The sequence below is a fragment of a genome, unplaced genomic scaffold, assembly GCF_019419815.1.
Source record: "Pyrus x bretschneideri cultivar Hongxiangsu unplaced genomic scaffold, Pyrus_bretschneideri_v1 Contig51, whole genome shotgun sequence".
In the NCBI taxonomy this organism is placed as follows: Eukaryota; Viridiplantae; Streptophyta; class Magnoliopsida; order Rosales; family Rosaceae; genus Pyrus; species Pyrus x bretschneideri.
The window spans coordinates 1,994,623-2,013,412 of record NW_025999789.1 but is presented as its reverse complement, the minus strand read 5'-3'; the positions used below and the strand labels follow the sequence as shown (position 1 = coordinate 2,013,412).

General features: G+C 36.8%; 4 protein-coding genes across 4 annotated transcripts; 3 read left to right on the top strand and 1 right to left on the bottom strand.

The window, feature by feature from the left end:
- Nucleotides 1-4,876: 4,876 nt before the first annotated feature.
- Nucleotides 4,877-9,571, bottom strand: LOC103967855 (zinc transporter ZTP29). Its single transcript, XM_009381174.3, has 12 exons — nt 9,357-9,571; nt 8,607-8,665; nt 8,210-8,302; nt 7,865-7,939; nt 7,660-7,741; nt 7,137-7,192; nt 6,319-6,375; nt 6,139-6,179; nt 5,818-5,885; nt 5,627-5,683; nt 5,430-5,547; nt 4,877-5,185 (listed from the first exon to the last, which is right to left on the bottom strand). Exons 1-12 carry the CDS (start codon nt 9,418-9,420, stop codon nt 5,140-5,142), a joined length of 816 nt encoding a protein of 271 aa, XP_009379449.2. The 5' UTR covers nt 9,421-9,571; the 3' UTR covers nt 4,877-5,139.
- A 911-nt stretch (nt 9,572-10,482) lies between these two features.
- LOC103964892 (cytochrome c-type biogenesis protein CcmE homolog, mitochondrial-like) lies at nt 10,483-11,789 on the top strand. The gene is given in 2 exon segments (XM_009377888.3): nt 10,483-10,854; nt 10,856-11,789. Coding segments are annotated over 2 exon segments (798 nt in total). The 5' UTR covers nt 10,483-10,599; the 3' UTR covers nt 11,399-11,789.
- A 3,119-nt stretch (nt 11,790-14,908) lies between these two features.
- LOC103967854 lies at nt 14,909-15,356 on the top strand. Its single transcript, XM_048569936.1, has one exon. It carries the CDS (start codon nt 14,997-14,999, stop codon nt 15,222-15,224), a length of 228 nt encoding a protein of 75 aa, XP_048425893.1. The 5' UTR covers nt 14,909-14,996; the 3' UTR covers nt 15,225-15,356.
- A 2,478-nt stretch (nt 15,357-17,834) lies between these two features.
- On the top strand, nt 17,835-18,318 carry LOC103967853. The gene has a single exon (XM_009381173.3). It carries the CDS (start codon nt 17,943-17,945, stop codon nt 18,198-18,200), a length of 258 nt encoding a protein of 85 aa, XP_009379448.2. The 5' UTR covers nt 17,835-17,942; the 3' UTR covers nt 18,201-18,318.
- The last annotated feature ends 472 nt before the right edge of the window (nt 18,319-18,790 follow it).

Below are 18,790 nucleotides of genomic sequence, written 5' to 3'. Positions count from 1 at the left end.
AAAATAAACTTAGTCCCCACCAAACTTTCATTAAAATACGTACAAAAAAGAATATAATTGTATATAAGGTAGATGCTAGTCCCACAATGCACCTAACGTATGATTATGTTAGTTCTCTCTATACATTCATATAGTAACATATCCATAAACTTATTTTCTTGATTCTTTTTTCTCTTCTCCTTTTTCGATTAGAATTCACTCCATTCCAAATCTCCTCTCCTCCTCTGCCCTCCTCTCCCACTTTTCTCTTTTTCTTTCTCTCTCTATAAAAAAAGTCAATACAAAATATTAACATAACTTGATCGTGATCATTCAAATAAAAGAGGACTGAAGGGGAGGAAAATTTAGAAGAGAGAATCCTACTCTCTCATTTTTTGGCTCTAAAGCCCCACTATTTTGACTCAACTGCAGTTAAATCGCATGGTTGCTTAGAGCTTCTATAGTCAAATTCCAAAAAGGCCATTGTATAACCAATAGCTGCAACGAATAAAATATTCACAATTTGTAAAACGATGTTCCAGTCTCTTAAGAGTACACGGATAGAACTTGTCTCTAAAAATCAGTTTATAAGAAATACGGTGTTCAAAAACTCTTAAACCATCTAAGATATGTTATTTTTTTCGACGGGAGACAATTAGGGTAAGATATTCGAGTTTCACTAAAAAATGAGAGAGAAAAAATAGCAGCTCAAGTCAAAAGAATCAATTCCATTAGCATGCATGGCCAGCACAAAGGGGACAACTTTGCCTCCCTAATTAGCTCTGCTGTGGTTTTAGGTCTCAAAATACAAGCAACCAAAATTCTTGTCTCGGAAACAAGATAGGTTGATTGGCTAGGATTCAAGCTAGTGAATTTAATTAGTAATTTACTTTACAAGATGCGAGGTTTATTTTGGGGATGGATAAACTACTAGATACAACTTTGTCTTGGACCCTTGGTATATGTATGTAGTTGATTGTGATTAGTGAATCGTGTAAGCAGGATTGAACTCCGTTTATGTGGTCAAGGATCCCCATGCATGAGGAAGATAAAGATGGGGGCGAAAACTAATCGTCTTTTTACATGTTTATCAGCCAAGTCTTTAAGGAAGAAAAAGGGCGATTGCTATCCACACACTTCTTTTTACCTTTTACATACCCGTCTCAATCTTCGGAAGTTAGATTGAATAAATTGAAAAAGATCATGGACATAAATTATACGAGGTGTGTAACAAATGTGTAAAAATAGGTGTGTGGATAATATCACCCAAGAAAAATTGAAGAATCAACCTAGTTAAAGTAAAGAAATAGAAGTACTTTCACATACAAAGATTCTTCATAGATATTGCAAACTTAGGTTTTATTTGTTGCCAATATTAGATAAGATCATTCTTACAAAAATAATAAAACATGGGTCCATCTTTGAGTTTTATTATTTTTTTAATATTTAGTAAATGAATAGTTCCTCTCTAAATTTAAAGAGTAACAATTCATTTTGCTATAATATAGACTCTTTCACAGCATTTTTTGGAGATCAATTTTTTAGTTTGACTCTTTGAAATAGAGTTTTATTGGTTGTTTTACAGCATTTTGGAAATGCTCTTAAACCGTTAATCCTTTTTTTTTTTGTTTTCATTCATATTGATCATCCTTACAAAACTTTGGTCAAATTGGCTAAACAAATTCATGTTTCACGATTGTTAATTTAGCCTATAGAAGCCAAAATTAGAAGAAAATATGACAAACTGCTACTAGATTAAAAGAAACTTTGTTGGTACAGACAGAACATATATGCATGGAAGCACAAAAAAAGAGTCGAAGTAATTAAAAAAAGGCAGCAGCAGCAAAGTTGCTGCACCTGCACACTTGTTCACTAGAATGTTTTTAACTTTTAGTGCTTTTTTTTGCTACCCACAAAACAGATGCATTGTGTAGGATTTGGTTTTAGCACCAGAACTTAGCAGGTGAATATTGGCTATAGCTATGGCAGCAGCACTATTCTAGGGTAACTGAACAGAAACCGTACCATTCATGATTCATCAAGAATATCCAAAGGATTCACAAGCATTACTATTGCTTCTTTGTCATGATCATAAACATTATATTCCCACAGAAAGGGATCCTCCTAATTCATCAAGTCTGGAGATCCGGGCTATTGAAATTTAATCTAACGGTTACAAACAGGAGTCCTACTTTAAAAGTTATAATAACTTTAGCCATTAGATCAAATTTCAATAGTCCGGATCCTCGAACTGAGTGGATTAGGAGGAAGGGATCCAAAGAGGGTCCCTTTCCATATTCCCGCATGTTTTAGCCCAAAGTTTCTATGTAGACTATAGTCCATGTACATCAATCAACACATATGTTAAGAAAAGTAACACCATAAATACAATGTTTAAAGTTAAAATGATATCATTAGTCATTCATGTGCATTTAAGTAACTGTAAATTATTGATGTTTAAATGAGAGAGATGTCATCCAAATTGTGTGCATAAGAAATTCTCTCTTCTAACAAATGACAAATATGTTCATTTGTCTTTGAGACATTTTTAAGCATTGAGCTTTGGTTAGGTCTAAGATGTTCATTACCAATAAAGCTTTTTGTCAAAAACTTGATTTTGGTTCCTTCCCCACTCTCTCCTTTTACCCAAATAAAACACCTTTTAGTATTTTCTTCTCTTTTGCTTTGAGTGGAGTTTCTCACTAATTTCCCCCCATTTTCTCTTCAACTTCAAAAATCAAATAAAAAAAGCTTACTTTTTGCAATAGATCAGTTACAGATAGGACTAGACAGCTTTTAATCCCATGTTGTGCAGACGAACTGTGTATATATATATTTTTTTTTTGGTTCCAAAAATTGCATTTCCAGGAAGATGCAATGATTTCCTCGATGGTAAGTGATGATGAGATTGAAGTCTCTTCATTTCAATTGAGTATTCAACAAAATCCAAAACTATAATGGGTTTATGGAATCTCCTAAAAGTCCTTAGGTTGGTTACGATTTTTTATTTTTCTTGTACAAATTTGAAATTATTTGGTATTAGAAAAAGGGTTTTTATATTAATACCTCATATTCTTATGAATATACCCTATTTTTTTGAATTCTTATTGAACAACCTCTTTAACCCCTATTTAAATTTGAAAAATAAAAAAAACAAACCCAGCACCCACAAATGCACCACGTATTCTCTTCGCGATAGCCAAACAACATGCACCATCATTAACAAATTTCATTGATCTCAATAATTCAATTGTTACAAGAAGATGATCTCAACAATGCAGCACGTTCCATATGTTTTCATGCCCATAGCCATCAAGTAGACATCCTTGAGTATGACATTTGAAATTGCAGTTTCTACAAACTGCTAAAGGCCTCGCAGAACGAAAGGGGGGGAAGGGGGAGAGGAAGATGAGGGAATGGAGTGCTCAGACTAGAAGTGGCGAAGGGTGAGCAAGATGTCAGTTAGGTGAAATGTTATTGTTGTTTTGAACAGGTGGGGTGGCTTAGCAGAAGTAAGGTTAAAATTGGAATTTAAAAGAATAATTTTAAATGTAGGGTGTATTTATAAGATTGTGGGGTGTCAATAAAACAACCCTTAGAAAAATTCAAAAATGTATATTTTTGAATTTGAGGTTATTTTCGAATCTTTATGTTTGGAGTTCAAAGATTTGTTGAAGGGAAAGATATCTCGACCCTTAGTTAACGTGAGATAAACCTATCTAATGGGCTAATGCAGATTATAAAATTTAAAATGAGTAATCCGGATCACTTAATCTGTCAGCTTCAAATACAACAAATACAAAAATCTGAAGAGAATCTAGGCTCCACTTAATTTATGTTATTGGCCAGTCTATTCTAGAATTTTCGTAAAACTTGGAAGTGTTGTGCTTTGCAGTTTGCATGTCACAGCATGTTGCATACAAAAGCTATCAATTATGCTAACTTTCATTTGTTGTTTTTCTCTCTCTCCTTTCCTTTTTTCATGCCTTTTTTTAATTACATGTCTTTTCCTGTCTTTTCCTTTGTTTGCAACGTGTTATGATCGATGCCAAGCCTAAAGCATCAAAATAATAAGGAGTAGAATTATCTCTCCTTCTAATCTCTCTCATCTTTCATCATTTCTTATTTAAACGGTTGCGATTACACCATGTTTACATCTTATTTTAAATTTTTTACATAGAGAATAAGACAAAAAGAATAATGAGAGGAGAGGATGAAAGAAGATGATAATACGAGAGGCAGAGATAATGCCTGATCAAATCCATGGCACAGCGCACAGGTCATGGAATCTGTTGTTGGAGTAAATGTAAGTATCCCATCTTTAAGGGTCGGGATTATCTCCGGATCCTCAATTCTCTGCATTCTTCGATGGGTGTTGGTACGATTGCCGACCCACCATGCCCACACCGTCGTCTTCCAACCTCTGGTTGTCCACAACTAGAACCAAGTTCTCCGAGAGAGAGAGAGAGAGAGAGAGAGAGAGAGAGAGAGAGAGATGAATAGGAAAAAGCAAAAAAGAAAGTTAATTAATTCCTAGTCGTTCGATTTTCGGTTGAACAAACAGATTTGGATCGGATTCAGAGAAGATCTTATTCCCATCCTTAAGGCATGCTTGGATGGGAATTTGATCCATAGTCTCTTTTAGGATTTTAGGAGAAAAACTTGTGTATAGACGGCCGCATGTGGCATTCATCTAACAAGGTGGGACAAAGAGATAGATCACACAGACTTTTTCATGCCTTTTTCAGTAAAAATCACGTGATGTGTGCTATACACACAATGTTGTATACAACAGGTGTCACGGCAATCTCTCCTATTAAAGGCCATGAGCATCATTATATTACCTTCCAAAGCATAACCAACCAATGCAACCTGTTAGACACTTGAAATTCTCGTGTAAATGAAAGAGTAGACTTTATTGAAGAAATCAAGTTCCATACACTATTTTACATCCTTTTAATGGACAAGTACATTTCTCTTATACCGAGTATGAACTCCTATCTTCGGGACGGTCACAGTAAAACCTTCTTTGTGCCGAAACCATATGAGCTATCAACGCGCGGGTCTAAAAACAGTACAGGTATTCAGTGCCAGTTGCCCATCATGGGAGTACAGAGTTGAACAATGACAATACTATCGGGCAGGACCTGTAGAATGCAGCTACAAGCTCATCTCCTGAGGCAGGCTGATCTCAAGAAAATATAGGCTGCAAAACAGGCAAGGAGAAAGTTATCTGATATAAGCAAAACTTATAATATCAGATCCTCAGGCTCTAAACTTCTTGTTCTAGATATTGAATCTGATTGAAATTAAACAGCGATGTACTTTGAAAAAAATCCTTCTTAAAGAGCTCCTCTTTTGATGAGGCCCAACACTATATATGCACTTCTAAGTTCTAACAGCGACAGACTCAGATATTTTTCATTATATATTTATAACGCCAGTATTACCTTGCAGACATGAAGGCCATTCCCAAAAACACGGCCTTGACTGCTTGCTTCTGCCCCGCATAATCAAACGCCAAGGGCAGCATCTCATGCAGCGTTAGAAAAGCCATCACTCCACCAACTGTCACAACAAAAGTAAATGGTAACTAAATTTTCATACAAAGTAATCTGCTTTAGATGAGAACCATTGATTTGCAAACCTGATCCCAGCAGGCCTTCAAGAATTTCAGGACTCAAGCTGCTCGGAAATAGATAGGCTGTAGCAAAAGTGACACCCATTAACAAGTTGCCTTCAAGAATTTCAGGACTCAAGCACCTATTTTACATCCACCCTACCCTTTAAGACTGGTAAAAGAAAGATATCTAAAGGTTGTTTTGACAGTTCGCATACCTACAATTACGACACCCAAAGGCTCAGCGAAACCAGAAAGCGTTGCTAATTTGAATGCCTGCCATTTGCTGGGACATGCAGAAAACCCACCATTCAATAATTTTATCACTACTTTGCACAAGAAAATGAACAAAGCGTAGAAGTCATGTGTAGAAATGGGCACCAAAAGAAGTTTTTTTTTATTATTCATAGAAATGGAGTAAAAACTTAATTTCGAACTTATTAAAGATAATAGTTATTTTAAAATGAGTGAAAATTTTCATTGTCAACATCACAAGTACTTCAAGTGCTGAACTAGACGATGGCTTCATAAATTCTCACCTCTGAGTTGCAAAGTACACAGGAAGTGCCACAGCAACGCCCTAGAATAGAAAAAGTTGTCACCACATAATACACAATGAAATAATAGTTCTATAGTCCAAACCCAAACTTTAAATCAATCCATGGCAGAGTGCAAGCAGTTAGGGTAACACAAAACGGTACAAGATATAGAGAATATACCTCTGGGATGTTGTGTAAGGCAATGGCCAAGGCCAAGTTGACACCAACACGAAGGCCCTACAATGAATTATGGAATAAGCAGGAATTGTATGCAACAATTAGCATCAGCTGTAATTATAGTCCGCAAACAGATATCTAAATTATTCTTGCTGCATCCATAATCATCAGTCCCATAGATGAAAAGACTATGCAATCAAAAGTAATATGCACTATGAAAAAAGATACGTAGAAAGCAGGATCAGTAAGCATCTAATCAAGTTCAACTTGTCTTAGATCACAAACAAGAGTAGATTTAGAAAAGAGTTCCAAACTAGACACCGCAACTTCAGAAGTTGTGCTTCAAGAAGAAAGCAACATATTTCCAAGACAACATGAATTTTTTTAGCAGCAGCTGAGTGTCCAGGAACATATTCACTTGTGGGTAATAACGCTAAAAATGCATCACAAGGAAGAAAAGAAGAAAGTTTTACCAACTGGAAAACAATAGATCTGATTTAGCCATTTAGGTCACGAAGTATACCAAATGGTTGGTAATAAAAAAATAATTTAAAGGTCATAGACACCTCGCATTCTGTTTTCAACAACATTTTTTAAAATAACTAAAATGAAAATAGCATTAATATTACACATCATGAATTAAAGAAACTCTGATCATTGATGAAGACACTTTTTTCAGACATAATTATTAAGTTTATGTTAAATCAAACACAGAACATAAAACTCAAAATAAAATAAGCATGACTTCATCTATCTAATTCAAACTAGAATTAACTAAATACTCCAAGTCCAAGTACTATGAAAACTTAAGCTTGAGTTACCTTCATTGATCCAAGAAACACAGCCATTCCTTCCGGAAAATTGTGTAAACTTATGCCTGCAATTCAATTGACCGGATGTTCCATTTCATAAGGGATAAAGTATACAAATTAAGCATATTACTGAAGTATACTATTTGCTCAGACTTTATTCCTCCGAAGGAAAAAAAAATCTCTAGAAACTAGAAACTAAAAAGCATTGCTACAAGCCATGAAAGACTTTCAAAATATGCAAATGATGTAGAGTAGAACACCCTTAGGCCTTGGGTAGGGTGGCATGTGGGTGGAGTGGCAGAGGGGTGGGTTTTATTCTTCTTGTATGCACGCAAAGACATGAAATAGGCTTTGCTAATCATAGAATTGAGTACCACAAATTTAATTTATCATGCACACTTAGACTACAAACATATGAAAAATAACTAATATTTCCAATTCCACAAATAAGTAAAGATTAATTTCATTTTCTAATTCAAATAACTGTCTGGATGTGGAAGGTGATTTAAACATCTCAATAATGTAGTAATACCTATTGCTGTTACTATCCCACTGAATAAAACTTGACGTCGATGCTTTTTCAAAGTGTCCTTGCCCCCTTCATCTCCACTTTTCTGTTGTTAAGCACATTGTCTTACGGTCAAACACACCTTCAATATTCTGGGTGGATGTGTAATTCCCAGTCATATGTAAAAGTATCCACAACATGCTAAATTAGGAGAAGAGATAATCAATACCTTTGAAATAGGAGCAAGAGTTGGTTCTGGGATAAAATTGGCAATGATAGCAAAGAATATGACACCTCCAAAAAACTGCACCGCCAATAAATTTTAATCCAATTCTTAAGAGGAAACAGGGACAACACATGTCATAAAACTGATGTATTCAAACCCAAGTGAATCAGAATTTGAGGGCGGAGCCAGGGGGTGGCTACCATGAGGTATAGCTAGCTGTTGTAGAAAATATACCTACATTTTACCTATATTTACTGGCTCCAGCCAAATAAGTAAATAGTTGCCTACCCATTAAGAACTTCCTGGCTCCACTATTAAATCAGATGAACATTGAAGTACATAACTTACCCATAGGTTGGCTTTTAAAAAGCCAATTGAGTTTATAGCGTTGTGAGCCAAATCTAGGAATGATATGCTTAGCATCAGACCTGCGGCAAAACCCTGTAGACAGAACATCAGAGGTTTAGATGGATCTTGGTTCCCTAAGCACATCCTGACTATATCACATCAATTCAAAAGGATCACAAAATGTCATCAATGTCAGATGCATATTTGCTAAGTTAAACGTAAAGAGTAACATTTATCGTAGAGTAAAATACATTGGCGACACGTACATATCGGCTGGAAGGGAGAAGAAGATGTAAGCAATTAAGTCAACACAATGATTCAATCTTCCGAAAGGAAGAAAATGACATTAGCAGACAGAAAAAACAAGTCGGCATTTGAGGAAATGAAATCGGAGCACCTGTAAAAGCCCGAGCTTCTTCAAATTAGGAGTTTCATTGACAATTACAAAAAGCGCACCTGTTCCACATTCCATGGTTCAGAATTAGGCTCCAGATCATAAACTGATCAACTAAGCATTGAGGTGAACATGATAAATTAAGGAATTCCATAAGAAACATGAGCAAAAATCCTTTTTTTGGCACCAGGATCAATACCAAAAACTTGCACACAAAACAATTGGAACAAATCCTCGCAATTCCATCATCATCAATTACAAGTTAAAAGCCTTAGAGCTCAATTTCACAATAACTTGATAGAGTAAATTTGCTCTAAAAACGTCAAATGAACCTTTTTCGAAAACAAAGTCAATTGAGCTGCATTTCGATATCTTTGTCTATCCGATCAATTCTAGTATCATAAGTTAATACCATTAAACCTCAATTCCACGGCAACTTGATGGAGTCAATTCAACCGTAATCGAAACTATAAGAAGCTAATTTAACCAGCCCCAGCTCCAGCAAAGTAATCAATATTAATAATACTTCCATCAAAAGATTCTATTTAAAAAAAAAAGTCAAACAAAGGAAACAAATTTGAATCCAAAACCCAAAAATAAGAAAAACCCAGAAGCAAATTTAGGAAACCATTCTAGATAAAATAAACAAGAACAACAAAATTCAATAAATGGGGTAATTCAATGTGAAATTGCTGAAATGGGCAGCTGAAATTTCAGCAGAGCATGAACAACCACGGGTCTTTATGTACTGACCGAGTGAAGTACTGAGTCCACCCACGAGTGAGAGCGCGAGAGCCACCAACACCTGAGAATCCATGGAGAAGCTTTTGACCCACCAGTCCAAAAAGCTCCAAGATTTTTGGGTTCAAAAGAGTTTGACGGAACTACGACTGAATTGAGGGTAAACGGTGGAGCTGATATGGTTTATATAGAGAGAGGAGTGAGAGAGAGAGAGAAGAGAAGAGAAGAGAGGGAATTGAGTTTTTTATCTACCTTTTTTTTTAGTATAAAGAGATTATATTCACACATCTCAAATTCCTACGTATTTTTAATTTTTTAATATTTTTTACACATCACTAACACTTGATAAAAAAATATTAAAAATGTGTGAAAGAAGTAATTTGAGGTGTGTAAATATAGGGGTGTGTTATCCATACACCCCAAATTATTTCTCACACATCTTGTTAATTTCTGTCCGTTGATCATCTTCAATTTATCCAATTCGACGACCGAAAATTAGAAAAGTGTGTGAGAAGTAAAATTGGGTATGTAGATATTACATCCCTAAATATAATCTCCCTTAGTCACCTAACCTTGGCTTGTACATATCAACATCCAATCCGTACTTCAATAGAAGGGCTAATTCCTATATTTTAGGGGCTAGTGGTTTGGCTAGTATTGCAAAGGGCTTTACGCGAAGAATCAATACCCTACATTAGAGAAGAAATTTTCATAACATTGTAGCGAGTTTGAATTTTATTTTATTTTTTAATACAGATGTGTGCAGTTAAATTAATTAAAATTGATGTGTTCTTTTATACAAGAATTCATAATTGCAATCATCATTTATCCCTCCTTATTCAATATTACCTATCACTTATAATCCACCACAACCATTGCCATCCAACAATTTATATTATAAAAATATTACTAACAACATAGATTTATTTTTCTACATTTTATATATTAATACTATACACATTTCAATGTGTTTTTTTAATGTATATAAAAAGCTAAAAACTAAGTGTAAAAATCACCTCCTAAAATCAAAACGTTTGTAATACATTATCAAATATGCCCTAAATTTTAAAAAAAAAAAAACCAAAAAAAAAATTCCAAATTCCCTTCCTATCCTTCCGAAGTCCCTTTGACCAAAAACAGAGAGCTTCTGTAGAGACGCTGCTTCTTCTACCTCTCCAAACCCCTAGACGTTCCCCTTCACTTTTCCACCCCAATTTTCCATCACTTTCACGAGAAAATTCCCCCACAAATCCAAATGGCCACTCGCATCGCCCTCCGCCTCAAATCCCACCTCCTCCGCACCACAACCCCGATCCACCACCACCCCGTATTCAAATCTCCACCTTCCATCTTCTCCCTCCTCTCCACCCCCCATCTCCACCCTCCATCAAATCCCCACCTCCCCTTCACTCTCCGCTTCCTCTCCACCACCCGCCGCGGTCCGACCCGCCCCAAACCCGTCGACATCGGAGCCCGGGCTCGCCAGCTCCAAACCCGCCGCCTCTGGACCGTACGCCCTGACCTTCAGCTGCATCGCCGGATTCATTGTCATCGTCCTCAACAGCTTCCAAGACCAGCTCGTCTTCTACGTCACTCCAACCGACGCTATCGAGAAATACTCCGCAAACCCTAGCAAGAGCAAGTTCCGGGTCGGCGGCCTCGTCCTTGAAGGTAGCGTTGTCCAGCCGTCTTCCTCGCCGGAGATGGAGTTCGTCGTCACCGATTTGATGACCGATATCTTGGTCCGGTACAAGGGATCATTGCCCGATTTGTTCCGGGAGGGCCACTCGGTGGTGGTGGAGGGATTTGTGAAGCCTTTCACGGAGGAGATTCGGAGGGAAATTTCGACGAAAAGCATATCGGAAAAGGCTAGGAGCGGCGAGTGCTACTTTGCCGCCACGGAGGTTTTGGCCAAGCATGACGAGAAGTACATGCCGGGTGAAGTTGCTGCGGCCATAGAGAAGAATAAGAAGAAGCTGGAGGAGGCAGGTGCCGGTGCCGTTGCCGGTGAAGGTGAAGCTGCTAAAGATGGTAAAGATGCTAAGAGCAAGTAGATTGATGGGTATGAGTTAAATTTTGTATCTTTTTTGATTATATTTCGATTTTGTTAGTATATATTAGGTGATTGGAGAAACTGGGTTACACTTGGATAGTTGGATAATTGGATGATTGATCCAAAAGGATTAATCTTTAGGTGAGGGAATAGGCATTGGTACTGAGGAAAAGAGATGAATTTTTGGAAATTTGAGGCGTTAGAGTTTCAAATTTTGTTGTTGTAGTGATATAATCTCTCTGTTGAATTCTATAGTTCTTCATTTTGAATGAGTAAATCAATAATGCCATTAATTGGGAACGGCATAGCGAAATTGTAATTCTTGGCATGAGTTGTATGAATCTGATAACTTTGAGAATTTACATTCGAGATGTTTCATATTGTCGAGAACATAGAGATGGATCTGCTTTTTTCTCCTTTATGTTCAGTGTGAATTGTGTGTTGTAATCTTTAGAGGCCGTTTGATAACCATTTCATTTTCAATTTTCAGTTTTTGTTTCACTTTTTTGAAAATTGAAATCTTGTTTGGTAACTGAAAGCTGAAAGTGAAATGGTTATTAAACGGCCCCTCAGCAACATGGATCACTTTCGTTATGAATTATCTGAACAGTTTGTTATCATGGCGTACAGTTTGGTTTTTTTTTAAGCATTTGTTGTGTTCAATCAGTTGAATTGTTTGAGTATCATCTGGATTACAGTTGAGCTACTTCTCAGAAATTGTGAGTGTGCATCTTTATAGAACCCGCATCTTTATAGAACCCAACTTCCTACCCTCTATAATGTCTAAGGTTTAGCTTCCAGCACTCTGTACTATGGACGCACTGTGCACCTCCCGCCAGTAAGAAGTCAAACTTAAGCCCAACGCGAACTTCAAACTCTAGAAATACTGAGCCAAGTTATCGGTTAGTTAGAAATCATTCGTCAAGATATGGATGTTGGTTGTTGTTTTTCGACAACCAACCTCGAGGATTAGTTATATATTGCTGGATGACGAGTTAAGAGGATCAGCAAATTCCGAAATATTTGTACTGATTCTTGGTTGAGGTCAAACAACAAGGTAAAGGTTGTGCTGGAGATTCCAGTATACAGTATCTTAAAAATCCGAAATATTTGAGATCAACAAGAAGTTAGAATTGCTATTGGTGTAGACACTATGGGAAATTCAAGTAAGAATTCCCTTACACAACACCATTGCCATTGTTAGATATATGAATACTCTAGGTTGGTTGATTTTAACATTCTCAAGTGGACGCTGGCTGCAAGTTTGGTTCTTATTTGCCCGGAGGTATTGAACTTATGTGAGTAGGAATGTTAAATGTAATTCTTCTGAACAGTTCTCGTCCCTGTTAGCTTCTAAAGTAGGCATTGCGTCGAAGTTAGCTTCTAAACTTCAAATACGTGATAGAATGTTGCCAGATCGGGGCCAAGTAGATGGCCATGGCCGCTAGACTGCGGCCGCTGGCGCTAGAAATGCAGTATTGAAGGCCAAAAATAGCAGATTCAGACCACTACTGTATATATATTATGATGAAGCAATATAACATCCACAACAAATGGTGAAATCCATCTCCAAAAGAACACAAAAAAATACCACAATGTTTAAATAGCGGTCTCAGTCTTGAATCTCCCTAATACCTCAACAGCGCAAAGAGAGAGAGGAGCACCGAAGAGTAAACAAAAGCGCCGGAAATTGTCACTGGAACTCCGGCTCCAGCGTCCAATGCCGGTGATGGTGCCGGTGCGCCATCCTGAGCCCTAACTGAGACAAGCACAATGGCGATTACCATCAAGAACACAGCTTTGCAGATGCCAACTTGCGCCATTTCTAGAGAGGAAGAACAGATAATGGATTGAGTGAACTGTGTGAGAGAGAGAGAGAGAGAGAGAGAGAGAGAGAGAGGAGAGATTGTGTTTCTGTTGAGTTGAAAACCTGGAGAGACATGTATTTATAGACCCTTTTAATTTTAATTTTTGTAAATAAACTTAAAATCTTCAATTTTTGTTTAATGAGGTGACATGTCAGCCTTTTGCTTCTTTTCTATGGTCCCCATAACGGCTCTATTGGTCGGTGGTTGTCCTTGTTGAGTAGGGTGGCGATATCTAGACCGTTGAGTAAAGAAAGTTTAAAAATGATGCTTTACCAAAGAAAAGAAAAGAAAGAAGGAAATATGTCGACTTGCTTTCACTTCAAAGATTTCTTGATGGGAAATTTTATTTAAATCCTATATTATTTTACTCTACAGTCAACTTTGTATTTACATTCAACAACTACGGGGTGGCAGGTTGAGGATGAATTTTAAGTTCGTATTTTAGACTATATGTCTTGAGTTTGATTTTTGGCGTTAGTGAATTTCATGATGGGTGCTCAAGAGAAGGATAAAGTGTCTCAATGAGTCTTCCGGACCTCCAAAATGATGAACTGGCTACAACGAATCCACCAAGTGATCCCCTTAAAAAAAAAAAAAATAATAAAAAAAAAAACTTAGTATTTGCATTCATATTTTTTTGGGAGTAAATTGTCACCACCTTTTTCACACAATTTTTTGCACACACTAGTCTGACAAAAGAGTCTTAACGTTTTTTATAAAAATGTTCTACGGCTAGCGTGGTTGAATACTCTTATCCAAGTTTTTCTTCAAAAATTACTTATAGTTATATAAGACTATACAAACATTTCAAGAAAATTAAGCACGTACTATTAAGGAATTTAATTTGTTTAGGTGTTAAGATAATCCAACATTAACTTGTACGGATTTGATGCTTATTAGGTGTCAATTTGATCAAATAAGGTTGATGATCTAAAAATGCCATGAGTTCGATAATTTGATGATAAATGATTTACATTAGGCCGATCCAATTTGAATGTGATCCTTTTATAGGTTTATTGGTGACGGAATTAAGTTTTTACACTTGCCACATCGGACTAGCTACATAATTGTAGCACAAGAATGTGATCTCTTTAGCATTTTCAACATGTAATTATGCATGCTATTACCCTCACATACAGCAACATAACACTAAGTGAGGTCGGCTCTATAAATCCTAGGACACCACTGGATTAGTTTTGCACCATGTTTTCTGTTAGCTCCAAGTACTCCATATCTTTTCTTAAGGTTAATTTCCAAGTCTTTTTAGGTCTTCATCTACCCATTTTGCGTTGACCCTCCATCTCATAGTTGCATCTTCTAACCAGAGCATCTGTGAATCTTCAATTCATGTGTTCAAATCACCTTACTTGATTTTCTCTCGTACTACCATCACATACAATGATACAAAAATGGGCATGAATATTGTTAGTAAATCCTCCTCTAATCTTGACATTTATTACTTAATTTGTTAGTTTGTTATACCCATGCATGTAGGCGTTGTTCATGCAAAAACCATACACGTACGTACTACTACTAACCCTTCCAAACCTCACACAAAATCCAACAGATTTCATCCCAAAAATAACAAAACCCTCCTCCGTAGAAAGCTATATATATCTCCGTCTGCCTTCCTATCTTCCTCAGGACAGCTACCGACTTCTACAAGCCTCCTAACATTCCAATTGCAAGGCTTGTTTTCGATCCATCGACCGACCACACGCCACCCGCAAAATGACCATGAAGAAGATTGCCTTGGTTGTCCTCGTGGTTGCTGTCTGCATGTCCGCAGCTATGGCTGCTGCACCTCTAAAGGCTGCAGCCGCCACCCCAGCTGCCACCCCCTCCGCAGCTCCCATCTCCGATGCTTCTGTTCCAGCACCTAATGGAAGCAACATGAACGCCGTTGGATCTCTGGTCGGAGCTTCAGTCTTGTCCTTCTTGGCCCTTTACTTGCACTAAATTATTGATGATAGTGAAAAAAAAAAAAAAATGAGAGAAATACTTCATCTTTGAATCCTAGGTGCACGTGTAATATATTCCCCAGTAAATGAAACTACAGTATTTATTCAAATTTATTCTTCATGATTTACCAATTAATTTGTTTCGTCATCTATTTCTTTTTCTCTATACTTTATTTCCAACAGTACAAGAAATATGAAGTGTTTTTTTTTTTTTTTTTTTTTTTCACGAGAGAGACTCTCTTTTTTCCTTCAAGCTTCATAGCCCTAGGTCGATCGGCAACTTATTGTCCCTCAAGTTTGTCCATTTGAAAAGCCTTCCTTCCTCGACTGCTCCAATTTTGTAGTGTGATGTTCGACAATCAACTCTTCTTGGAATACTCATGCCTTTTCGGGGTTTATTGGCTTTATTTCTTGCCTAGCTATTTGAGTTTCCCTTATGCTGATCTCCAAATATCTTTAGAAGAATCATAGACTTTTTCCTTCCGTGGACCGTAGACCATTATTTCCTCGAATTGGATATCATTTTTTCTCATCACGTCTGAATCTTGATCCTTATCATTTTAGTTTTTTCCACGCGTGAGATTTCTCCGGACCACCAAAACGGAACAGGATACTATCCGGTGAGGATTTGGTCAACTAGTTGCGTTTATCGTATCCATTTATCAGTCATTCTGCATTTTTTATTTAAAATTGAACACAAATAGTTCCTAACAAAAGTTGACCGCATAATGTACAACAAATAATTAAGATTAATTGATACCTAAGATCTTCACAAAGAGATCCTCATCCCACCAAAACATTTCTATTTTGTGGACCACAAACCTTGATTTCTTTAAATGGGATTTGGACCATGGATCAAATCTCGAAGTCTTAGGCTTGGATTGGTTTATTGGACCAATCGCGTGGTTCAACTATTTTCTCAAAAAATTGTTGGACCACGTTATAAAATATTATGGGCCGCTTGGTCATGCTGTTTTGGAAGTTAAAAATACATATATAATCACGCACACCGATGAACAAGTAAACAACGTCATACTATTGGTGAAACCCTAAATTAACCACGGGACATGGCTTCATAATGAACAAGTAAACCTACTCTTTGTATGAAGAAATTTTTCATTATGATTAGAATACGGATGGTACATCACGTGTTTTTATATAAGTGGTGGGAAGTTTTAATTTTTAAGTTACTTAACTTTTTAACACGCATATCGCACTATTTGTATAATGACACGTGATGTACTACTTCGTATTCAAGTCACATCGAAAAATCTCTCATCCATTTCAGGCATGACTAGAAGAATCACGAGCCAGTTTTCGGTAGGCAAACAATGAAGAGAAACGTGAAGATATTTCGGTAGAGATGTAACATAATATGTCTATTGTTTCAACCATAACGCAACCAAATATTCGGACTTCTTTACGTCCCTTATTGAAAGTACAAAGTAAAGTCACGTGAAAATTTTGGCAGAGCTTTATATCTATAGTTTCTTCACAAGCAACGGAATAGTTGAACTTATTTCAGTAGTTCCTAATTGAAAATACAAGGTATATGTAGTCATTGATTGTTGAAATATTGCAATATTTTTCTTAAATAAGGATTAGTTGGTGGTTTTAGCACGGCAATATATCCATCTGCAGACTGTAAAGACTCACAGAGACATTTAACCTCTTTCTAACTATTATTGTGTGATTCATAAGTACTCAAAATCAAACCCCAATGTGCCACGTAGACTACGGACCTATAATTCATTGCCAACCACAGAGCTACCCGTAATGATTGAAATATTTCAATGTTGAAGTGAAGTATTGTTGCTGGCAATTCAAAATTTCAGTTGTCTCCTACTAGAAAACGGTGTTACGTAGAGAGGGTGCGGGTGAGAGTAGTGGGTATGTCTATTGAGTGTCCTAATACAATTCCTAAACAAAAAAGTAAATGTGCATTTGTTTTCAATATGTAGGTTGTGTTTAACAAATTATGAGAAATCAATAAGGGTGTTATTATTGGAACTTTAAAAAAATTATTATGCATTTTTTAAAACTTCTTATATTTAGAAAGAAAAAATTTACTCATGAGAAAGTACAAAATCATCTTTTTGAGTGTCAATGACTTGTTTGGAAGTGCTTTTAAAATAGCTGAAAACGTTTTTTGTGAAAATATTTTTTAAATCAATCTTGAGTAAAATGGAAGGGAAGCACATAAATGGTGCATCTGGCAGGAAACACATTAAATGTTTTTTGGAATTCAAGAACATTTTTCTGAAAACGTTTTCAGTCATTTCAAAAATTCTTCTAAACGAGCTCAATAGCATTCCTATCAATAAAACCAGCCTTAGTTTAATTTGTTAGCTTTTATTAGATACAAACCATATTGGGATAGCAGGGTGAACGCTCTATATGCCATCTATACAAGTCGCTTGCTTATGTTAGTTTGTTATACCATTCTAGACGCCGTAGTTCATGCAAACCATACACGTACATAAGAACCCATCCCCACCTCAAACAAAAACCCAACAGATTTATCCCAAAAATAACCAAATGCTCCTCCATAGTTAGAAACTCCAAAGCTATATATAACCCCCAAGTCCCTCCCTAATTTCCTCAGTACAGCTACAAACTACTACGAGATCGATCAATACATACCTCTCTAAATTCTTAACATTCCGATTACAAGGCGTGTTTTCGATCCCTCGACCGACTGCACGCCACCCACAAAATGGCCATGAAGAACATTGCCTTGGTTGTCCTTGTAGTTGCTGTCTGCATCAGCGCAGCAATGGCCGCTGCACCTGTAAAGGGCGCCGCAGCCACCACCGCTGCAGCCACCCCCTCTGCAGCCACCACCGCTGCCACCCCCACCGCTGCAGCTGGCCCTGAAGCTTCTACCCCAGCACCTAGCGGAAGCAACATGAACGCAGTTGGATCTCTGGTTGGAGCAACACTCATGTCCTTCTTGGCCATTTACTTGCACTAAATTATTAATCAAGTGACAAAAAAAAAATCGAGAGAAGTACTTGATCATCTTTAATTAGGGCGTGTGCGTGTACTATATTCCCCAATAAATGAAGCTATAACGCTACTTACGCATATTATTCTTGGCCTCGATTATTTATATCTTTCTTTTTAGCATCTGTTTGCTTCATTTTGCTATACCACCATTTTAATTAGTGCCATATATAAACGAACAATATTACTTTACTATAAACTTTATGCAGCACGAATTGTATATATAGTCGTTAATGTGGATACATATATCAATAACACTGATAAATTTGCGAGAAACATGTGTCGTGTCCAAGAAAAAAAATGTAATTGTTCTTTTTTTTTATATAGACAATTCAAAATATGATAAAGAAATAACGAGGGAAGAAGTGTAGGTGGCGATCGAATGATGATGTGAAGCTTTACAAATAGAAAACTAATTTCCTGAGATTCCACCAGAGGTTCGGATCATGAAGATCTCGTTTTTCTTTTTTGCCTTGGAGATTGAAGATGATCTTCTTATTCTGCAACAAAGCTGTTACAAAACCAGATTTTCATTCGTAGGAAGGTCGATTAGAGCGA

What these genes read in the sequence shown, in the direction of transcription:
- LOC103967855 (XM_009381174.3), bottom strand. Translation starts at nt 9,420, where the DNA reads ATGGATTCTCAGGTGTTGGTGGCTCTCGCGCTCTCACTCGTGGGTGGA. An exon ending in CCTTACACAACATCCCAGAG is followed by an intron (nt 6,180 to 6,318) that starts GTATATTCTCTA and finishes TTTCTATTCTAG; the next exon opens with GGCGTTGCTGTGGCACTTCC. An exon ending in TGAAGGCCTGCTGGGATCAG is followed by an intron (nt 5,548 to 5,626) that starts GTTTGCAAATCA and finishes TTGTTGTGACAG; the next exon opens with TTGGTGGAGTGATGGCTTTT.
- LOC103967854 (XM_048569936.1), top strand. Translation starts at nt 14,997, where the DNA reads ATGACCATGAAGAAGATTGCCTTGGTTGTCCTCGTGGTTGCTGTCTGC.
- LOC103967853 (XM_009381173.3), top strand. Translation starts at nt 17,943, where the DNA reads ATGGCCATGAAGAACATTGCCTTGGTTGTCCTTGTAGTTGCTGTCTGC.